The sequence below is a fragment of the Piliocolobus tephrosceles genome, chromosome 13 (genome assembly GCF_002776525.5).
Source record: "Piliocolobus tephrosceles isolate RC106 chromosome 13, ASM277652v3, whole genome shotgun sequence".
NCBI classification, from domain to species: Eukaryota; Metazoa; Chordata; class Mammalia; order Primates; family Cercopithecidae; genus Piliocolobus; species Piliocolobus tephrosceles.
Genome location: NC_045446.1, coordinates 6,135,386 through 6,154,581, shown reverse-complemented (window position 1 = coordinate 6,154,581; position 19,196 = coordinate 6,135,386). Strand labels below are relative to the sequence as shown.

The following is a 19,196-nucleotide window of genomic DNA, read 5'->3' as shown; positions in this document are numbered from 1 at the left end:
ATCATAAACTTACCAGCGGTGGGTAGTTTGCTGCTTAAAATGTTTTGCTCAAGGAGAAATTCTAGTTTCAGTTTTTATTGTAAGTTTTAATATAAATAGAAAACTGTTCAATCACAATGCTTTTCAGGAAGATCATGGTTATCTGGCCTAGCACAGTGTGTGAGTAATCAGAGGCATAATTAAGAGGCTAGCTCTATTTTCAAAATCCATATAACTCAGTAGCTGTATTTTATACCTTCAGTTGAAGGATACTGTATGATTTACACTTTTTATTTATTTACATTTTTAAAGGTGAAGTCTCACCACTCTGTCACCCAGACTGGAGTGCAGTGGCATGATCATAGCTCACTGCAACCTCTACTTCCTGGACTCCCATGATCCTTCAGCCTCCTGAGTAGCAGGGACTGAAGTTGTGCACCAGCACAGCTGGCTACTTTTTTTTTTTTTTTTTTTTGGTGGAGATGAGGGTCTCACTTTGTTGCCCAGTCTTTAAAAACTTGTTTTAAATACACCGTTTTTGAAGTTGTTTAAAATCTTTTTTCCTGTGACATGTTGGAATTTTATATATTTTTGGAATGTGGTAACTGTAAAGCATTTCTACTTTGGTTTAGTTTTTCATAATCTCTGTTAGTTTCCTGTGGTCGCTGTAACAAATTCCATAAACTTAGTGGCTTAAAACAACAGAAATGGGCTGGGAGCTGTGGCTCACACCTGTAATCCCAGCACTTTGGGAGGCCAAGGTGGGCAGATCACTTGAGGTCAGGAGTTTGAGACCATCCTGGCCAACATGGTGAAACCCCATCTCTACTAAAAATACAAAAATCAGCTGGGTGTGGCAGCAGGTGCCAATAATCCCATCTACTCAGAAGGCTGAGGCAAAATAAATTGCTGGAACCCGGGAGGTGGCGGTTACTGTAAGCTGAGATTGCACCACTGCCTCCAGCCTAGGCAACACGGTGAGACTCCGTGTCAAAACACCACCACCAACAACAACAAACCAGAAGTGTATTCTCTCACAGTTCTCAAGGCCAGAAGTTCAATATCAGTTTCACTGGGCCAAAATCAAAGCATTGGCAGGACTGTGGAGGGAAGCTGCTCTTTGCTGCTTCCAGCCTCTGGTGGCTGCTGCCTTCCTTCATGAAGGTGACCACATCACTCCAGTCTGCTTCACCTTTTGTTCTTTGTGAGGTGTCAAATCTCCCTCTGCCTCTTATAAAGTCATTTGGGTGGCATTTAAGGCTTACCCAGATAATCTAGGATAATCTCTTTTATCTCAAAAATTTTTATAACATCTTCAAAGACCATTTTCATTATAAGGTAACATTCACAGGCTCCAGAGGTTAGGAGCCGATGTTTCTGGGGGCCGTTTTCCACCATACTGCAGTCTGCTTTAGAGCTGTTAGCTCAACAAGTTTAGTCTTTTTCAAAACTTAGTGATAGTGTCTGTGGCCATCATTTTATTCGGAAAGGGCAGTGGGTGAAGCATTCTGCCTTGGTGGTAGGTAAATTGCTCAGCTTCAGACCCCATTCCCTTGGTGGCCTGAGTGAGGGCATTACCACCTGAGGGTACTTGGGAAAGCTGTTGAATTGGGTGAAGCAGAATGCAGCCAAGCTTGACCCTGTGAAACCTAGAGAAGGAAACTAGGAATGATAATATCATGGACATTTGTAATTATTTGCGTGTATAGAGATGTATTCTTTGCTATGGAGTTGATGGTGCTAGATACCTGATTAACATTTGAATTAGCATGACAGCTGTAGTTTTAAAATAAACTATTTTTTAACTGTTCTGCCCTGGGTAGAAGCATAATTGTGAATTCAGGGAAATGAAAATCCGAAGGCTTTTCTCTTTTCATAATACTAGCACCAGTTGAACTACTCTGACAAGTCACCTAGCTTCTCAATTGAGACAGCAATATTTATAGGAGAAAGTGTGTTTTTTTTTTTTTTGAGAGGGAGTCTCGCTCTGTCGCCCAGACTGGAATGCAGCAGCCGGATCTCGGCTCACTACAAGCTCTGCCTCCTGGGTTCACGCCATTCTCCTGCCTCAGCCTCCCAAGTAGCTGGGACTACAGGCGCCCGCCACCTCGCCCGGCTAGTTTTTTGTATTTTTAGTAGAGACGGGGATTCACCATGTTAGCCAGGATGGTCTCGAACTCCTGACCTCATGATCCGCCCGTCTCGGCCTCTCAAAGTGCTGGGATTACAGGCTTGAGCCACCGCGCCCAGCCTATAGGAGCAAGTTTTAAGGTTACAGGTATGAATGTGAATTTATGATAGTTTTCTAACAAATTAGCAACTGAGAAATTGCCCCGTCAAGCAATGTTATGGTGTTATGATGGAATATTGATCACAAATGTTTCTGATAGCTTTGCAGGGCTTCTTATATTGGCCTAATTGCTGGGATTGATACCATAGGATTCTGTGGAGCCTTAGTTATTGCACTATTGATTGCAGATGGATTTGGAATAGTCATTGATAAAGACTGATTTGGAATTCTTTGATATCAAGTCCTTTTGTAATTTTAGATTTAGGAGAACTAAAAACCAATTCCGCTTATGTGTAGCAGTTCATTTGAGCATAGAAAGGGGATGTGATACTAATGACCCTATGTCTGGTCTTGTGCTGGATTCTAATGGTATGAAAGTGTATGGGCCGGGCGCGGTGGCTCACGCCTGTAATCCCAGCACTTTGGGAGGCCGAGGTGGGGAAATCACGAGGTCAGGAGTTTGAGACCAGCCTGACCAACATGGTGAAACCACCATAATTACAAAATACAAAAATTAGCTGAGTGTGGTGGCACGGCACCTGTAATCCCAGCTACTCAGGAGGCTGAGGCAGGAGAATCGCTTGAACCCAGGAGGCAGAGGTTGCAGTGAGCTGAGATCGTGCTACTGCACTTCAGCCTGGGTGACAGAGCCAGACTCCGTCTAAAAGAAAAAAAGTTTAGCATAGAATTACCATATGACCCAGCAATTCTACTTCTGGGTATATCATCAAAAGAATTAAAGCGGGTACTCAAACAGGTATCTTGTACACACACATTCTCACCAGGATTATTCGGCCAAAACATGGAAATAAGGCCGGGTGCCATGGCTCATGCCTGTAATCCCAGCATTTTGGGAGGCCGAGGCGAGCAGATCACGAGGGCAGGAGTTCACGACCAGCCTGACCAACATGGTGAAACCCCGTCTCTACTAAAAGTAGAAAAATTAGCTGGGTGTGATGGTGCGCACCTGTAATCCCAGCTAGTCAGGAGGCTGAGGCAGGAGAATAACTTGACCCCGGGAGGCAGGTGAACTGAGATTGAGCCACTGTACTCCAGCCTGGGCAACAGAGCGAGACTTTGTCTCAAAAAAAAAAAAAGGTGTATCTTAGCTAGTAGAGAAGGCAGGTGTTATGAAATAATTACACAGAGTAATGAGTATGGTTGTAATAAGCACCATGCCGAGAAACGTTAAGGGGTTTCGTTTGTATAACAAACGAATATTTGTAATGAATATATCGTTTGTACGTAATGTATAACAAGGTAATCTATGTAGCTGGAGAGGTGGAGTTGGGCAGGGGCTGATAAGCAGTTTTGCAGCACCCCAAGTGAAAAGGCCCTGTGCTGGGAAGCTGCCAAGCTGTTTCCTTTTCCTTTGTGTAAGTATCTTTAATATTCTGTTACAAAAGTCACACGTTTATTTTGAAAAGTTGAACATGTAACAGGTAAACATTGCTTGTGATCTCATTCTGCAGTGTAATCGCAGTCACTGTTAACCAGTGGTGTACTGAATTGTTTTCTTACCAAATTATAACTGAATCACTGGAAAAATGTTTTCTTTGCCTTTCTGAATAAAAATTTTTGAAAGTCCTCTAACAGGCTAGAACCTGCTTTTTATTATTTCTTTGAGACAGAGCCTTGCTCTGTCGCCTAGGCTGGAGTGCAGTGGTGCAATCTCCTGGGCTCAAGCCATCCTCCCACCTCAGCCTCCTAAGTACCTGGGACTACAAGCATGCACCATCACACCCGGCTAATTTTTTTTTTTTTTTTTTTTTTGGTAGAGATTGGGGTTTGACTAGGTTGCCCAGGCTAGTCTTGAACTCCTGGGCTCAATTAATGCACCTGCTTTGGCCTCCCTAAGTGCTGGGATTACAAGCGTGAGCCACCACACCCAGCCAGAACCTACTTTTTAAAAATGTGTGTTGACTTTTCTTTTTCAAACACTTGGGGATTGTTTCCCTGCCACTGGATAATTTCTCTAAGATAAACTCTCTGCAGACAAGTTCAGCGTGTCAGCTGGCTGGAGGGTTCTCAGCAATGTCACAGGAATTATGTTAAAATTCTTTCCAGTCATTCAGAATCAGTGTTTTAACTTTTTTGACAGATTTTTTTTTTAATCTTGGTTTTTAGGATATTAAGCAAAAAATGCAAAAAATGCCTGTGTTTAAGTAAAAATGGATTAGAATCAGAGTTCTCAAATTGGATGCAACTTCTCAAAAGTCACTCAACAATTTATAATCTCATAAAGAGACTGGAAAGAGAAGGGAATTAACATTTGTTGAGGGGCCATTGCTGGCATAGAACAGGCATGGTTATGTGAACTTAGCTCATTTCCTATGAATCAATGCTGCTTTCTTTTGAAACGTGTTAAAGTATTAAGGTTTTCGTTTTTTTTTTTTTTTTTTTTTTCTGATTATAAGTAAATAGGTTCACTGTAAGCGTTTGGGGAAAAAATATTTTTTAAAGTTATCCCTCCCCCCACCAATGGTAGCACTGGTGATTTGGAATGCATTGTGGTGGTGCTGGTGGTGGTGGGTGTCACGCTTCTGACCTTAGTGGCATTATGTTATGATTACGAGTTTCCGCTTTAAATATAACTAGAAATCATTCTTCCAATATTGTCCCCTTTAAATACATTTCTTATTTTAGCAGTTTTCCAGGGTGTTTTATATCGATCATAAATTATCCCCCCACCCCTCACCTCCTTATTTATGTTTGGTACCAGAATCTGTAGTAAGTGCTTCTTTTCCCATCTGTTGATCCAGTGAAACCACATAAGGTGACTCTTCCTGTTGATTTCAGTGTTGGGTAGATCTCTTGGGGAAGTGATGCTGCCCATCTTGGAGCAGAATCCCAGTTGCATTTTCTTAGAGCCTGATTGCATCATTTTAGTGAATATTCACAAAAGTAGAAGGCGCAAAGCCTTGCACAGTAGTCCTCAGGAATTCCACCTCATTCTTCTACTCAGGTCATCTGTGTTACTCCACTCCAGAGATTTAACTAATCTGTTAAATTTTTTTTTTTTTTAACACAGATCCTATAAGCCCTCTGAATGCTTGCCTTCTCAAATTAACTAACCTTTTCCCATCACCTCCCACTCCGTAATTTTAATTTTAATTTACATTTGTCTTTTCCAGTCTGTGAGTCTCAGTCTCTCTTTCTCTCTCTCTCTCTCCATTCCTTATATTGCTCTCTGCCATCTGTTTCTTAAAGCAAAGCTCCCTGTCTTCCTCACAAGTGCATGTTTAAGACATTATGTCCGTTTTAGTAGTTCTCTGTTGTTTCTGAGCAAGGCTTAAAGATCAGCAATAGCCCATCCTTTCCATGAGTTTAGACTTATAAAATAAAAGTATTTGCTTCTGGGCACCTACAGTTCTTGCCTGAGTTGTTAACTGCCTTCACGGCATGGTCCCTGTCATGCTCGGCTCTCCTTCTTGCCCGTTGCTCCTTTTACAATCGTATGCTGCTTCTCCTCCTCTTGACCTATACATGTGAAAATGCCCCCCACCCCCAGTCCTTGACCTTCTTTGATCTACACTGATTCCTAGATTTCATCTGATTCCATAGTTTGAAATGCCATTAATATTTTGACTCCAAATTTTTATCTTCAGCTTGGAGGTGGACTCCAGACCCTGGTATCCAGCTACCGACTCCACTAGGATCTGTAGTGGGCATCTCAAAAATGACTAAAACCAAAAAAGACCCCAGAAAAGGAAGAAAAAATAACCAAAACCAAATTCTCACACCGCAATCCTTGGGAAAACCAGTCTTCCTATACTCTTTGTCACATTCCTAAATATTCCATTCTTCATTTGGAGGTATATTTGAGGCCTCTTTCTCTAACACCCACAGTCATTCTGTCAGCAATTCCTAACTATCAGCAGAACCTTCAGAAAAGATCTCGAAGCCAACCACTTCTTGCCACCTCTGCTGCTGCAACCACTAGTTCTCCTCTGGTTTTACAGCAGTAATCAGTTAGTAAATAGACTACTACTACTAATAATGTCTCCCGGCATTCTCTTGTCCTAGAAATTATTTGTAGATTCATTAGAACTGCTTTTTTAAAGTACCATGTAGCAAGCTGCCAGCATGGTCCTTTAAAACTGTGAGTTGGATCATGTCACTCCTCTGCTTTCCGTCTCACTGGGAGTAAAGGCCCAAGTCTCAGCAGTGACTTTGAAGCCCTTCTTCCCTGTGGCAGCCTCTCTGACCTCATCCTCCCACTCTCGCCCCATATTTGCCCCAGCCGCACCAGCCTCTGCACCTTGTGCCTGCCCTTCCCTTTGTCTACTGCATGCTTCCTGCCTGATGCCCGGCTGTCCCCTCACATCCCTTGGTCTCTTAGGAAGTAGCCACTGTCACCCTCCTCCACCTGAAACACTCCCTGCCACCATAAATGGCTTATTCTCCCAAAAGGTGCTGGCATTTATTCATTAATTTATTATTTCCTAGTGCTTTTTTCCATTAGAATATAAGCACAGATGAGGGCACAGCCTTATTTTGTTCCATGCTGTATCCTCAGTGCCTGCAACAGTGTCTGAAATATAGTAGATGTCTAATAAATTTCCTGATATTTTTATATTGGGAAATCAGAACAGGATTTGTAACTTTAAAAAAAAAAAATAGCAAAAACCGCAGTTACTTTTGCACCAAGCTAATATGCCACTTAAGAAGTGGTCAGTAATGGCCGGGTGCGGTGGCTCATGCCTGTGATCCCAGCACTTTGGGAGGCTGAGGCGGGCAGATCACAAGGTCAGGAGATCAAGACCAGCCTGGCTAACATGGTGAAACCCCATCTCTGTTAAAAATACAAAAAATCAGCCGGGCGTGGTGGCGGGCACATGTAGTCACAACTACTCAGGAGGTTGAGGCAGGAGAATCGCTTGAACCCGGGAGGCAGAGGTTTCAGTGAGCCAAGATTGTACCACTGCACTCCAGCATGGGCGACAGAGCAAGGCTCTGTCTCAAAAAAAAAAAAAAGCAGTCAATACTTTCTTGAAATTTTTTTCCTAACAATCTGGGGCAAAATTGAGGCAATTTTTACTTCTAAATGTAGTCAGTGGCTAATGAGCTCCGAGTGTGTCAGCCAAACCATGACCGTGGGACATTTCCACATGAGCCAGCTATGTTCCATGGGAGTCTGCACCCTTGTTTGTTTGTTGGGAGGGGGCACCTCTGTGGTAGCCATGAAGCATTTAGGCTTTGCTATCCGCCCGGTGTTTCGTTTCGGTTTTCTTTTTTCTTTTGAGACACAGTCTTGCTGTGTCGCCCAGGTTGGATGGAGTGCAGTGGCACAGCCTTGGCTCAGTGCAACCTCTGCCTCCTGGGTTAAAGCTATTCTCCTGCCTCAGCCTCCCGAGTAGCTGGGATTACAGGCGTGCGCCACCACGCCTGGCTAATTTTTGTATTTTTAGCAGCGAGGAGTTTCACCATGTTGTCCAGGGTGGTCTCAAATTCCTGACCTCAGGTGATCCGCCCGCCTTGGCCTCCAAAAGTGCTGGGATTACAGGCGTGAGCCACTGCGTCTGGCCTCTACCCAGTGTTTTCAACCCCTATTTGTCTATACTCTACTACGGTATCGACGTGTGTTAGCTTTTTAAAATCCTAAAATCCTATCACTACCTTTAATGTGTAAGTGTGCAGTCTTAGAGGGAAGATCTTGCCAGCAAGGACAGATTCCACACTTAGGAGGGCAGAACAAATGATGACCGGATCATTAGTAGAATATGTATTCATTTTGAGCTAAAAATTTTTTTAAATAGCCCCCAAATTATTGATGGCTTCATTAGAATTGTTTTTACAAATGTTTCATTTATCAGCTTAAGAAAGATCTTTGGGGTCGGGCACAGTGGCTCACGCCTGTAATCCCAGCACTTTGGGAGGCTGAGGCAGGCAGATCATGAGGTCAGGAGATCGAGATCCTGGCTAACACGGTGAAACCCCATCTCTACTAAAAATACAAAAAATTAGCCAGGCGTGGTGGTGGGCGCCTGTAGTCCCAGCTACTTGGGAGACTGAGGCAGGAGAATGGCGTGAACCTGGGAGGCAGAGCTTGCAGTGAGCCGAGATCGCACCACTGCACTCCAGCCTGGGCAACAAAGCGAGACTCCGTCTCAAAAAAAAAAAAAAAAAAAAAAAAGAAAGGTCTTTGGATAGCTTTTATCATATGGACATGTGGAGAGTCTCTGTCTGCTAGGCTACATCCAGACATGTAGCAGTGCATGCATACTAGTGAAATTTAGCCGTGTTCTGTGATTGACAGAAGTGCCTGTTGCATTAAGGTACTTTGGGTTCAAATAATATCAGTTGACCACAATATAAATGAGACCCGAGGGCACAGATTTGTTCCAGTTTGGATCATTAACCCACATTTAGTTTAAATTATGTATACATTAGAGTGGGTCTCAGTCTGTGTTCCATGAATTGAGCCAAAGTTTGCTATTACTAAAGTGATTTATTGGTGAACCTTTCCTAATTCTCAGAAAAATGTTTGGTTGATATATTATAATTTCCTTAATTTTTTATTCCATAGTTTTTCTTAAAATTTTGTATCTATTCTTAGCCCTAACATGATAAAATGAATGAGTAAATTAGAGCAATAGCTCTCACACCGGAGCTTGCATCACCTGGAGGTCTTATTACAACATGGATTGCTGGGCCTCATCCCCAGATTTTCTGCTTTCTATCTCTCGAGTGGATGTCTTGGTTGAGACTTAAAGACTTTCCATGGCCAGGCACTGTGGCTCACGCCTGTAATCCCAGGACTTTGGGAGGCCGAGACAGGTAGATCACGAGGTCAGGAGATCGAGACCATCCTGGCCAACATGGTGAAACCCCGTCTCTACTAAAATACCAAAAAAAATTAGCTGGGTGTTGTGGCGCGCACCTGTAGTCTCAGCTAATCGGGAGGCTGAGGCAGGAGAATCGCTTGAACCCAGGAGATGGAGGTTGCAGTGAGCCGAGATCACGCCACTGCACTCTAACTTGGGGACAGTGCCAGACTCTGTCTCAAAAAAAAAAAAAAAAAAAGACTCTCCACGGATAGTCTTTCTATTCCATATATTTTATTTCTGTTTCATGTAATTATGCTTCATGTCTTATTTTTGAGGAACATTAGGACTCCTGAGACGCCTAAAAATACATTGTTACATCATTATCTGTAAGTTGTGTGTTAAACATCGCATTCTACAGATAATTTCCTAAAGGACCAAAAGCACTTTTCCTGGTCCTGGTTCTTTTTTCTAGAGGGTCAAGGACTAGGGAGTAAACCAGAAAGTATAGTGGCAAGTGGTAGGGAAGTTAGTGGTGGTATCTGCTGTGATTCCTGCCCTATTTTTATCTGTGCAGGAGCTTCTCTCACCCCCTTTAACACCATGGACATCTTGAGAAAGGAGAGGATTTGAAGAGGTCAGGCAGTATCTTTAATTTACAGGTTTTTTTGAATGCAGAAGTACAGTTTCTATGATGCAGTTTAGATTACAGCCTATTTATTTCATTAGTTGAGTGCCTCTAGGATATACTGTGTGCTATACTAGATACCCTAGGGCCAGAGATAAGAAAAATAGGTTCTCAACCTTAGGAACTCTCAATTAAGGAAGCACACTCTTAAACAATGTAGTCACATAGGGCTTTCACTTAAGTTTTGTAGCATAAATATATAACTAGATTTGGCAGTGAAGGTCAAGGGACACTTCCTAGAGGATGTGAACACTGAACTGGGACTTAAGGAATTAGGCAAAGGGATGGGGTTCAGAGAGGTTAAGTGACTTTCCCAATTACCAGCTGCCTAGTAAGAGACAGGTAGGATAGGAGCCCTCAACTTTTGTTGAGGGCTATTTTATCTAAACCACATAGCTTCTGAGAGTATAATCTCACTTGAAATGTAAAATACATTTATATACATTTACCACTTCATCATTTTCTTTTTTTTCACTCTGTCATCCAGGCTGCAGTGTAATGGCATGCTCATGGCTCACTACATCTGCAGTTTCCTGGGCTGCAGCCATCCTTCCACTTCAGCCTCATGAGTAGCTGTGACTACCATCTTTGGCTAATTTTTTAATTTTTACTTTTAGTAGCATTGAGATCTTGCTGTGTTGCCCAGGCTGGTCTCGAACGCCTGGCCTCAAGCAATCCTCTTGCCTTGGTCCTTCAAAGGGCCAGGATTATAGGCATGAGCCACCACCTGGCCCATTTGCTTGTTGTTAATGCAGCTTTTTATAGGATACAACAAAAAACCTAATTCTAAATTTGTCATGCCAAGTTTATGCTTCTCTACCAATGAAAGCTTATAGCCACAGAACATCCATTTTTTCAGGAAGTGTTGTTTCTTTGGCTCTTGTCTAAAGGAACATAAGTAATATGAAAGACCCTAGAGGTCAAGGAAATTGAAGAAAACTGAGGAAGGGAAATAAAATAGAATGTAGTCATGGATTTTAGTCCCTTTAAGCTTTTATTTTTGTGAGATGGCTCAATAATGAAAAGCTTTAATGCAGATGAAACTTGAAGCTTTTAGAGATCTAAGTCTTGATGAGGTTATTCAAACTCAAATTTTGAATGCATTGTGATGGTAGGCTGTAATTTTTGAACCCTTGGCCGGGCATGGTGGCTCATGCCTGTAATCCTAGCACTGGGAGGCCGAGGTGGGAGGATAGCTTGTGGCCAGGAGTTCAAGACCAGTCTGGCCAACATGGTGAAACCCTGTCTCTACTAAAAAATACAAAAATTAGGCAGGCATGGTGGTGCACACCTGTAATTCCAGCTACTTGGGAGGCTGAGGCATGAGAATAGCGAACCTGGGAGGTGGAGGTTGCAGTGAGCCAAGATCGTGGACACTGTACTCCAGCCTGGGCAACAGAGCGAGACTCTGTCTCAAAAAAAAAAAAAAAAAAAAAAGTGGTACTTGATGCTCTCCCAAAGTGCTAGGATTCGAATGCCACAATTCATATTGTTTTATGTTTCTATCTATTACTGTTCCATGGGTTTTTTTTTTTTTTTTGAGACGGAGTCTCACTCTGTCACCCAGGCTGGCTGGAGTGCAGTGACCAGATCTCAGCTCACTGCAAGCTCCGCCTCCCGGGTCCACGCCATTCTCCTGCCTCAGCCTCCTGAGTAGCTGGGACCACAGGCGCCTGCCACCTCGCCCGGCTAGTTTTTTGTATTTTTTTTAGTAGAGATGGGGTTTCACCACGTTAGCCAGGATGATCTCGATCTCCTGACCTCGTGATCTGCCCGTCTCGGCCTCCCAAAGTGCTGGGATTACAGGCTTGAGCAACTGCGCCCGGCCCCATGGGTTTCTTTAAATTAAGTCCATTTTAGAGTCTGTAGATAACAGTGTTCTACAAAACTGTGGGGATCCAAGATCCAAGACTCCCAATGGACCACCCATTGCTCTTTTTCTCAAACTTTCTTTGTACTTTATACCTCAAAAGTATACTGCTCTTACCGAGTGTGGTGGCTCACACTGGTAATCCTAACACTTTGGGAGGCTGAGGTGGAGGATCACTTGAGCCTAGGACTTTGAGGCCGCAGTGAGCCATGATCACTTCACTGCATTCAAACCTGGGTGACAGAGCAAGACCCTGTCTCCTTGAAAAAAAAAAAAAAGTATATTGCTCTTGAGTTCTACGCCTTTCTCCTAAGTGTAAGATATATGATCATTAATGAGCGGTTTTAATGTTAAATTTGGTAAAATTTAATAATTGAAAAATCCTTATAACTGATGTAGAATACTACAAGACTATTTAGTGACACCTACAAGAAAAATCAAAAGGCACTTTAAAATTTAAATACTATAATTGAACTTAAACAGTGAGGGAACCAAAAGAAAAATTCATGTTAGAAAACAATTGTAAAGTTGTCTTCAGCATTGATCAGATTTTCTTTTTTGCCATTCCCCTAAGTATGCTGCTCACATGCACATGTTACCCTCCAGTGAACTCACACAGATATTCCTGTAACAGGAAAGAGATCTGAGATCAAGTAAAAATTCATGTTTTGTGTTTGTGTTGAGTATCATTAAAGGTATGTCCAGGCATGTATTTTTGTGAGTACTTCGAAGTAATTTATCATTTTTACTTTTCTATGTGTTTGTGGAAAGGAAATTGACCTGCATCTGGTGTAGTTGAGAATTTGTTGGGCAGCAGTGCTGGATTCTACTCATGAGACTGCTGCAGGCGGATCATGTGGCTTCAGGCATGTGGCCTCAGTTTTGTTTGTAAATTGAAGGCGTCACACTGGTGATGTTAAGGCAGCTCTGGCTCTGAGGTTCTGTATTTTTGCACTTTATCGTAGGGCCTTTTTAGTCTGACTTATACTAATACATAATTCCTTAATGAGGTGGGATCACGGACATCCTTTTTCTCATTCCATTAGTAATGAATGCGATGTATAATATCCTCATTTCCAAAGGTCATTATAAATTACAAGCATTCCCCCACTATTCAAATCAATCGGTTCCCAAATTCAGATAGTAAGGGATACATTTATATTACCAAATACAGTAGCTTCTCAGTTTTGTTGCCATTGTGAAGAAATGATAAGGTAGACATTTCCAGATGGGCACTACTTTGATATCTGAGTATTGGTTTCTTAAATATCTAGAACAGTGAATTCAAAGTAACAACAACAAAAAGATATGGAGTCCTTTACTTTTCCTTACTGTTGTCCGTCTGCTCAGTTTTGTTTGTGGTGATGAGTAGCCAGTGTAACAGTTAGGAGTCTCTTACTGTGATGGACAAAGCTTAGCATAGATGCCTTTTCCTAAGCTTGCCTTGGAACAAAGGAGATAAATAACTTCCTTGTAGTTTACTCACCCAGTTCAGAGCATTACCAAAACATGTGATTTGAGCAGATGATAGAGCTGTACCTAGATATCAGTATAATAAGGAGCAAAGACAGTTCTTACTGTTTACTGAAAGAAATATTTGTTGAGCACCTGCTGTTTGTCGGTACTATTCTAAACACAAGCAAGGAACAAGTCAGAATGAGCCCCTCCCTTCTGTCGTTTACATTCTGCTCAGTGTGGGGCCACTGTATTCCTGAGCAGGCATCGTATGACTGGGGAGAGCCAAGATTGTGTTTAAAGAGCGGAGACATCATTTATTAAATTATAGTCATGTATTACTTAATGACAGGGATACCACACATTCTGAGAAATGTGAGGTTAGTTGATTTCGTCATCATACAGATACCATAGAGTGCACTCATAGAGTGTGTCTCAGGGACACATTCTAGAGATGTGAGGTTAGGCGGTTTTGTTGCCATGCAGATGTCATAGAGTATACTTACACAAACCTAGGTAATCTATCCTGCTACACACCCGGGCCGTTGCTCGTAGGGTACTGACCTGTCCAGCATGTTACTGTACTGACTACTGTAGTCACTGGTAACACAATGTTGTTATCTAAACACACATAAACATAAGAAAGGTACAGTAAAAATACAGAATAAAAGATTTAAAATGGTACACCTGTAAAGGGCACTTCCTATGAATGGAGATTGCAGGATTTGAAGTTTCTCTGGGTGAGTGAGTGAGTGGTGAGTAATTGTGTAGACCTAGTACATATATACTACTGTCGACTCTACTGTACACTTAGGCTACACTAAATTTATTTTGAAATGTTTCTTCAATAATTAACCTTAGTTTGTTGTAACTGTTTTACTTTATAAAGTTTTTTTTTTTTTTTTTTTTAACTTTCTGACTCTTTTATGGTAACACTTGGCTTAAAATACAAACACATATAGCTATACAAAAATATGTTCAGGCCACACGCAGTAGCTCACGCCTATAATCCCAGCACTTTGGGAGGCCAAGGCAGGTGGATCACTTGAGGTTGGGAGTTCAAGACCAGCCTAGCCAACATGGTAAAACCCCATCTCTACTAAAAACTCAAAAATTAGCCAGGTGTGGTGGCACACACTTGTAATCCCTCTTACTCAGGAGACTGAGGCAGAAGAATCGCTTGAACCTGGGAGGTGGAGGTTGCAGTGAGCAGAGATGGCGCCACTGCACTCTAGCCTGGGTGACAGAGCAAGGCCCTGTGTCAAATAAATGAATGTATATTCTTTCTTAGCAAGCACAGTGGCTCATACCTGTAATCCCAGCACATTGGGAGGCCAAGGTGGAGGAATTGCTTGAGGCCAGGAGTTGGAGACCAGTCTGGGCAACATAGTGAGACCCCGTCTCTACAAAAAAAAAAAAAAAGTTTTAAAATGAACTGTATGTGGTGGCTCCTGCCTGTAGTCCTAGCTACTTGAGAGGCTGAGTGGGAAGATGGGTTGAGCCCTGGAATTCAAGGCTGTAGTGAGCCATAATCACGCCACTGCACTCCAAACTGGGCCATAGAGTGAGACTGTCTCAAAAAACGGACAAAAAGACACAAAAATATATTTATTCTTTTCTTTTCTTTTTTGGGAGACAGGGTTGCTCTGTCACCCAGGCTGGAGTGCAGTGTTGCAATCATGGCTTCACTGCAGGCGTGACCTCCCATCTTAGCCTCTCAAGTAGCTGGAACCACAGGCTCACGCAGCACTATGCCTGGCTCACTTTATGTTCTGTAGAGGCAGGGTCTTGCCATGTTGCCCAGGCTGGTTTCAACTTCTGGACTCAAGCAGTCTGCCTGCCATGGCCTCCCAAAGTGCTGGGATTACAGGCATGAGCCACCATGCCCAGCTGTATTCTTTTTAAAATATCTTTATTCTATAAACTTTTTCCTACTTTTAATTTTTTAACTTTTTTTTTTTTTTTTTTTTTGAGACGGAGTCTCGCTTTGTCACCCAGGCTGGAGTGCTGTGGCCGGATCTCAGCTCACTGCAAGCTCCGCCTCCCGGATTCACGCCATTCTCCTGCCTCAGCCTCCCGAATAGCTGGGACTACAGGCGCCGCCACCTCGCCCGGCTAGTTTTTTGTAGTTTTTAGTAGAGACGGGGTTTCACCGTGTTAGCCAGGATGGTCTCGATCTCCTGACCTCGTGATCCGCCCGTCTCGGCCTCCCAAAGTGCTGGGATTACAGGCTTGAGCCACCGCGCCCGGCCAATTTTTTAATGTTTTTATTAAAAACAGACACAGGTCATGCACGTTAGCTTCAGCCCACACAGGGTCAGGATTATCCATATCACTGTCTTCTCCCTGTATATCTTGTACCACTGGAGCATCTTCAGGGGCAGTAACATGCATGGAACTGTCAGCTCCTGTGATAACAGTGCCTTCCTCTGGAATGCTCTCGAATAACCTGCCTGGAGCTGTTTTATAGTTAACTTAAAAAAAAGTAGATGGAATATACTCTAAAATAACAATAAAAAGTATAATATAGTAAATACTAGGCAATACGAATTTTATGAAGTGTATGTCCAGCTCTGTTATAATCTTATGGAACCACCATTGTTTATGTGGTCTGTCATTGACCAAAACATCATTATGCTGTGAATGACTGTCCTTTTAATATTATATATCTTTCTCAAGGGTCTGTTTAGCATGATCTTTCATGTATTTACCTCCCCATTTTGTTTTGTTTTTCATATTTTGTTTCTGTTAGGAGAGAACATTGAAAGTATTCTCTAAGCTATTTGAAGAGAGTGACTAAATGCACCTGGGTCAGGCTGTCTGTGGGTATGAAGTGGTTGGGAGAATCCAAGAACATGGTGGTGAATGGCAGGAGAAATGGAGGCAAGTTGTCTAATGACCATCAGCAGAATCAATCAAAATTACAGCACACGGGGAAGGACACCCTGAAGGCTGGCAAAAATGCAGTCGAGAGGAGGTCGAGCAGATGTATGTACACACTTAAACCTTCAATGTTCTAATTGTGATATGGGGTAGTAATTCTTTCCAGTTTGTAATGTATATTCTGTTTTCTTTTGTCTTAAATAATTTTTTGCGTTTTCATAATTAACTATAGTCTTTTTACTCTCAAAGTTGTGTCAATTTTTATTCTCATCAAACTATATAAACTCAAGTTTAATGCTTCATATGATTATTTTAATCCTGCTTTTCTCTTACTTTATATTTTGTAGAATTTATACCTGAATGGTTGATATGTCTTACTGAATTTTTAAAATTTTAATTGAACTTCTTACAGGTTAACCTGTATTTTTTTTAATAGATGTAAGTATAGGTATGTACTTCTTTGCTAATTTCCACAAATGTTTCATGGAATAATATGAATAATGACGCCAACTTATTTAATTCTACTTATGTAATTTACGTAAGTAGAATGGAGGATGGATAGAACTGACTGCTTTAGGGCAGCCTCACAAATCGTAGCAATTTATTCTATTTATACAGGGTAGACAGTTGTTCATCCTGACAGTGAAACACTGCTGATAAGTTACTTTATTTCCTCTATACCTCTTGGTGGGAAAGAGACTGCTTTTAGAGAGTTCAGGAAATTGTGGATTTGGCGCGTAATTCATAGTTCCTCTAAAAGTAGTAAAATGACTGAGGACAAGTGTATACCTAACTAGGCAGCTATATGTCCAAATGTATGTCATGTTAAAGAGGACAGCTTTTCTTCTTTTTCTAAGATGAATCTAGCCACTTTTGAATATCCTTAATTCAGATTGGCGTTGACCTGTTTCCAGGGATTTGGATTAGCCTGTGGTTTTTCTGTAGTTTCAGATTGAATCCAGTTCTGATTGATTTCCTTCTTACCTTTTAGGGTTTATGCGACTCATTGGGCCCAGCCTACCCTTAACCTTTCCATTTCAGATCAGGTCACTGTTGCTGTAGAAAACCAGACAGAATTCCTGCTCGGGACAAGAGTAGGAAGAGGCAAGACCAAATGAGTGGTCCTCTGCATGGACACCACTCACTCCTGAGACTGCTGGCCGCATGCACCCTTGTCCTGCCTCACTCCTTAGTAGCTAGCGTGAACGTGAAGAATTGAGAAACACAGTGATCACATCAGGGTGTATTCATTCTGGTCGGTAAACTAGGCATATCTTAAGCATTTTAGCAAATCACTGTTGGCCTCCTTTTGTGTATCATAGTGCAAAACCGTTTTAGTTGAATTGTTATAGATACACAAGAATTTAGAAAATGCGTCTGGGCGTGGTAGCTCACACGTGTAATCCCGGCACTTTAGGAGTCCAAGATGAATGGATTTTTTTGAGTCCAGGAGTTTGAGACCAGCCTGGGCAACGTGGTGTGAAACTCCATGTCTACAAAAAGTACTGTGTCTACAGAAAAATTAGCCAGTTATGGTGTTGCACACCTGTGGTCCCAGCTACTTTGAGAAGCTGAAGTTGGAGAGATCACTTGAGCCCAGGAGTTAGAGGTTGCAGTGCGCCGAGATCACACAACTGCACTCCAGCATGGGCAAAAAAATGAGACTCTTGTCTCAAAAACAAACAAACAAGTTTAGAAATGGCCATTACAGGCTGGGTGCAGTGGCTCACGCCTGTAATCCCAGCACTTTGGGAGGCCAAGGTGGGTGGATCACGAAGTCAGGAGATCGAGACGATCCTGGCTAACATGGTGAAACCCTGTCTCTACTAAAAATGTAAAAAATTAGCTGGGCGTGGTGGCAGGTGCCTGTAGTCCCAACTACTTGGGAGACTGAGGCAGGAGAATGGCGTGAACCCTGGAGGCAGAGCTTGCAGTGAGCCGAGATCACGCCACTGGGCGACAGAGCAAGACTCCATCTCTAAGAAAAGAGAAAATGGCCATTACGTTGGTTACACTTTACCAAGCATAGATAAATATATCTATGGGAGAATCCAAGAACATGGTGGTGAATGGCAGGAGAAATGGAGGCAAGTTGTCTAATGACCATCAGCAGAATCAGGCTAGGTTGGGAAAACCGGAGTGTGAAGATAACATAACCTTACACTGAATGTTACTGGGCCAGAATGGTGCAGAAAGAGAGCCAGTGATGAGGAGAAATGGGAGAGCACAGAGCAGTGCCCCATCTCAGATACAATGAGTGACTTTCCCAGCAGTAGAGCCTTAAGATACAGGAAACAAAAACTGACAAAATTGAAGGGAAAAATCAACAATTCAGCAATAATTTGGAGACTTTGATACGCCACTTTTAATAATGGATAGAACAGCTTAACACTGTAAACCAATGAGAGCTAACAGACATCTTTAGAACCTCATCAGAATATACATTCATCTCAAGTGCGAGTGCAACATTCTCCAGGATAGACCATATGCTAGACCGTGTAACAAGCTTCAATAAACTTAAAAGGGTTGAAATAATAAAAGGTATGTTCTGTGACTTCAATGGAGGAAAATTAAAAATTAACAAGGAAATTTGGGAATTTCACAAATATATAGAAATGAAACACACTTCTAAGTAATCAGTGGGTCAAAGAAGAAATCAAAAAGGAAATCAGAAAACATTTTGAGGTGAATAAAAAGAAATATAAAACATACTAAAATTTATAGGATGCAGCCAAAGCAGTGGTTTACAGGGAAATTTATACTTGTAAATGCCTGTGTGAAAAAAAGAAGATTGGGCTTGGTGGCTCATGCCTGTAATCCCAGCAGTTTGGGAGGCTGAGGCAGGAGGATGGCTTGAGCCCAGGAGTTCGAGACCAGCCTGGACAATATGGCGAGACCCCATTTTTACAAAAATTACAAAAATTAACCAGGTTTGGTGATGCATGCCTGTGGTCCCAGCTACTAGGGAGGCTGAGGCAGGATGATTCCTTGAGCCCAGGTATTCAAGGCTGCGGTGAGCTGTGATCACGCTACTACACTCCAGGCTGGGTAACAGAGCAAGACCCTGTCTTAAAAAAAAAAAACAAAAAACAGTAAGTTGTATCATTTGTGAATTGTATTTCAATAAAGCTATTATGCTGTCACAAAAAATTGAACAACGTTGATAGCTTTTCACATAGCTACATGCAAATAATTTGATTGCAGAATCATATGTCTGCCCTTGGCAGGAACTTACATTTAACTATTTGTTCTGTGAAAGAGTGG

The 19,196-nt window shown here is 42.1% G+C and overlaps 1 protein-coding gene across 8 annotated transcripts in view; it reads left to right on the top strand.

The window, feature by feature from the left end:
* The window catches only part of KMT5B (lysine methyltransferase 5B), a 59,351-nt gene that overhangs the window by 7,062 nt on the left and 33,093 nt on the right, over window positions 1-19,196 (top strand). For 6 of the 8 annotated variants that reach the window (XM_023186488.3, XM_023186490.2, XM_023186487.2 and 3 more), the window contains exon 2: window positions 15,802-16,037. The exons of the other annotated variants lie outside the window; for them this stretch is intronic. In XM_023186488.3, the coding sequence (XP_023042256.2) occupies window positions 15,878-16,037 (160 nt within the window). In that variant the 5' untranslated portion in view covers window positions 15,802-15,877. The remainder of the gene's footprint in view (window positions 1-15,801; window positions 16,038-19,196) is intronic. 8 annotated transcript variants of the gene reach the window in all.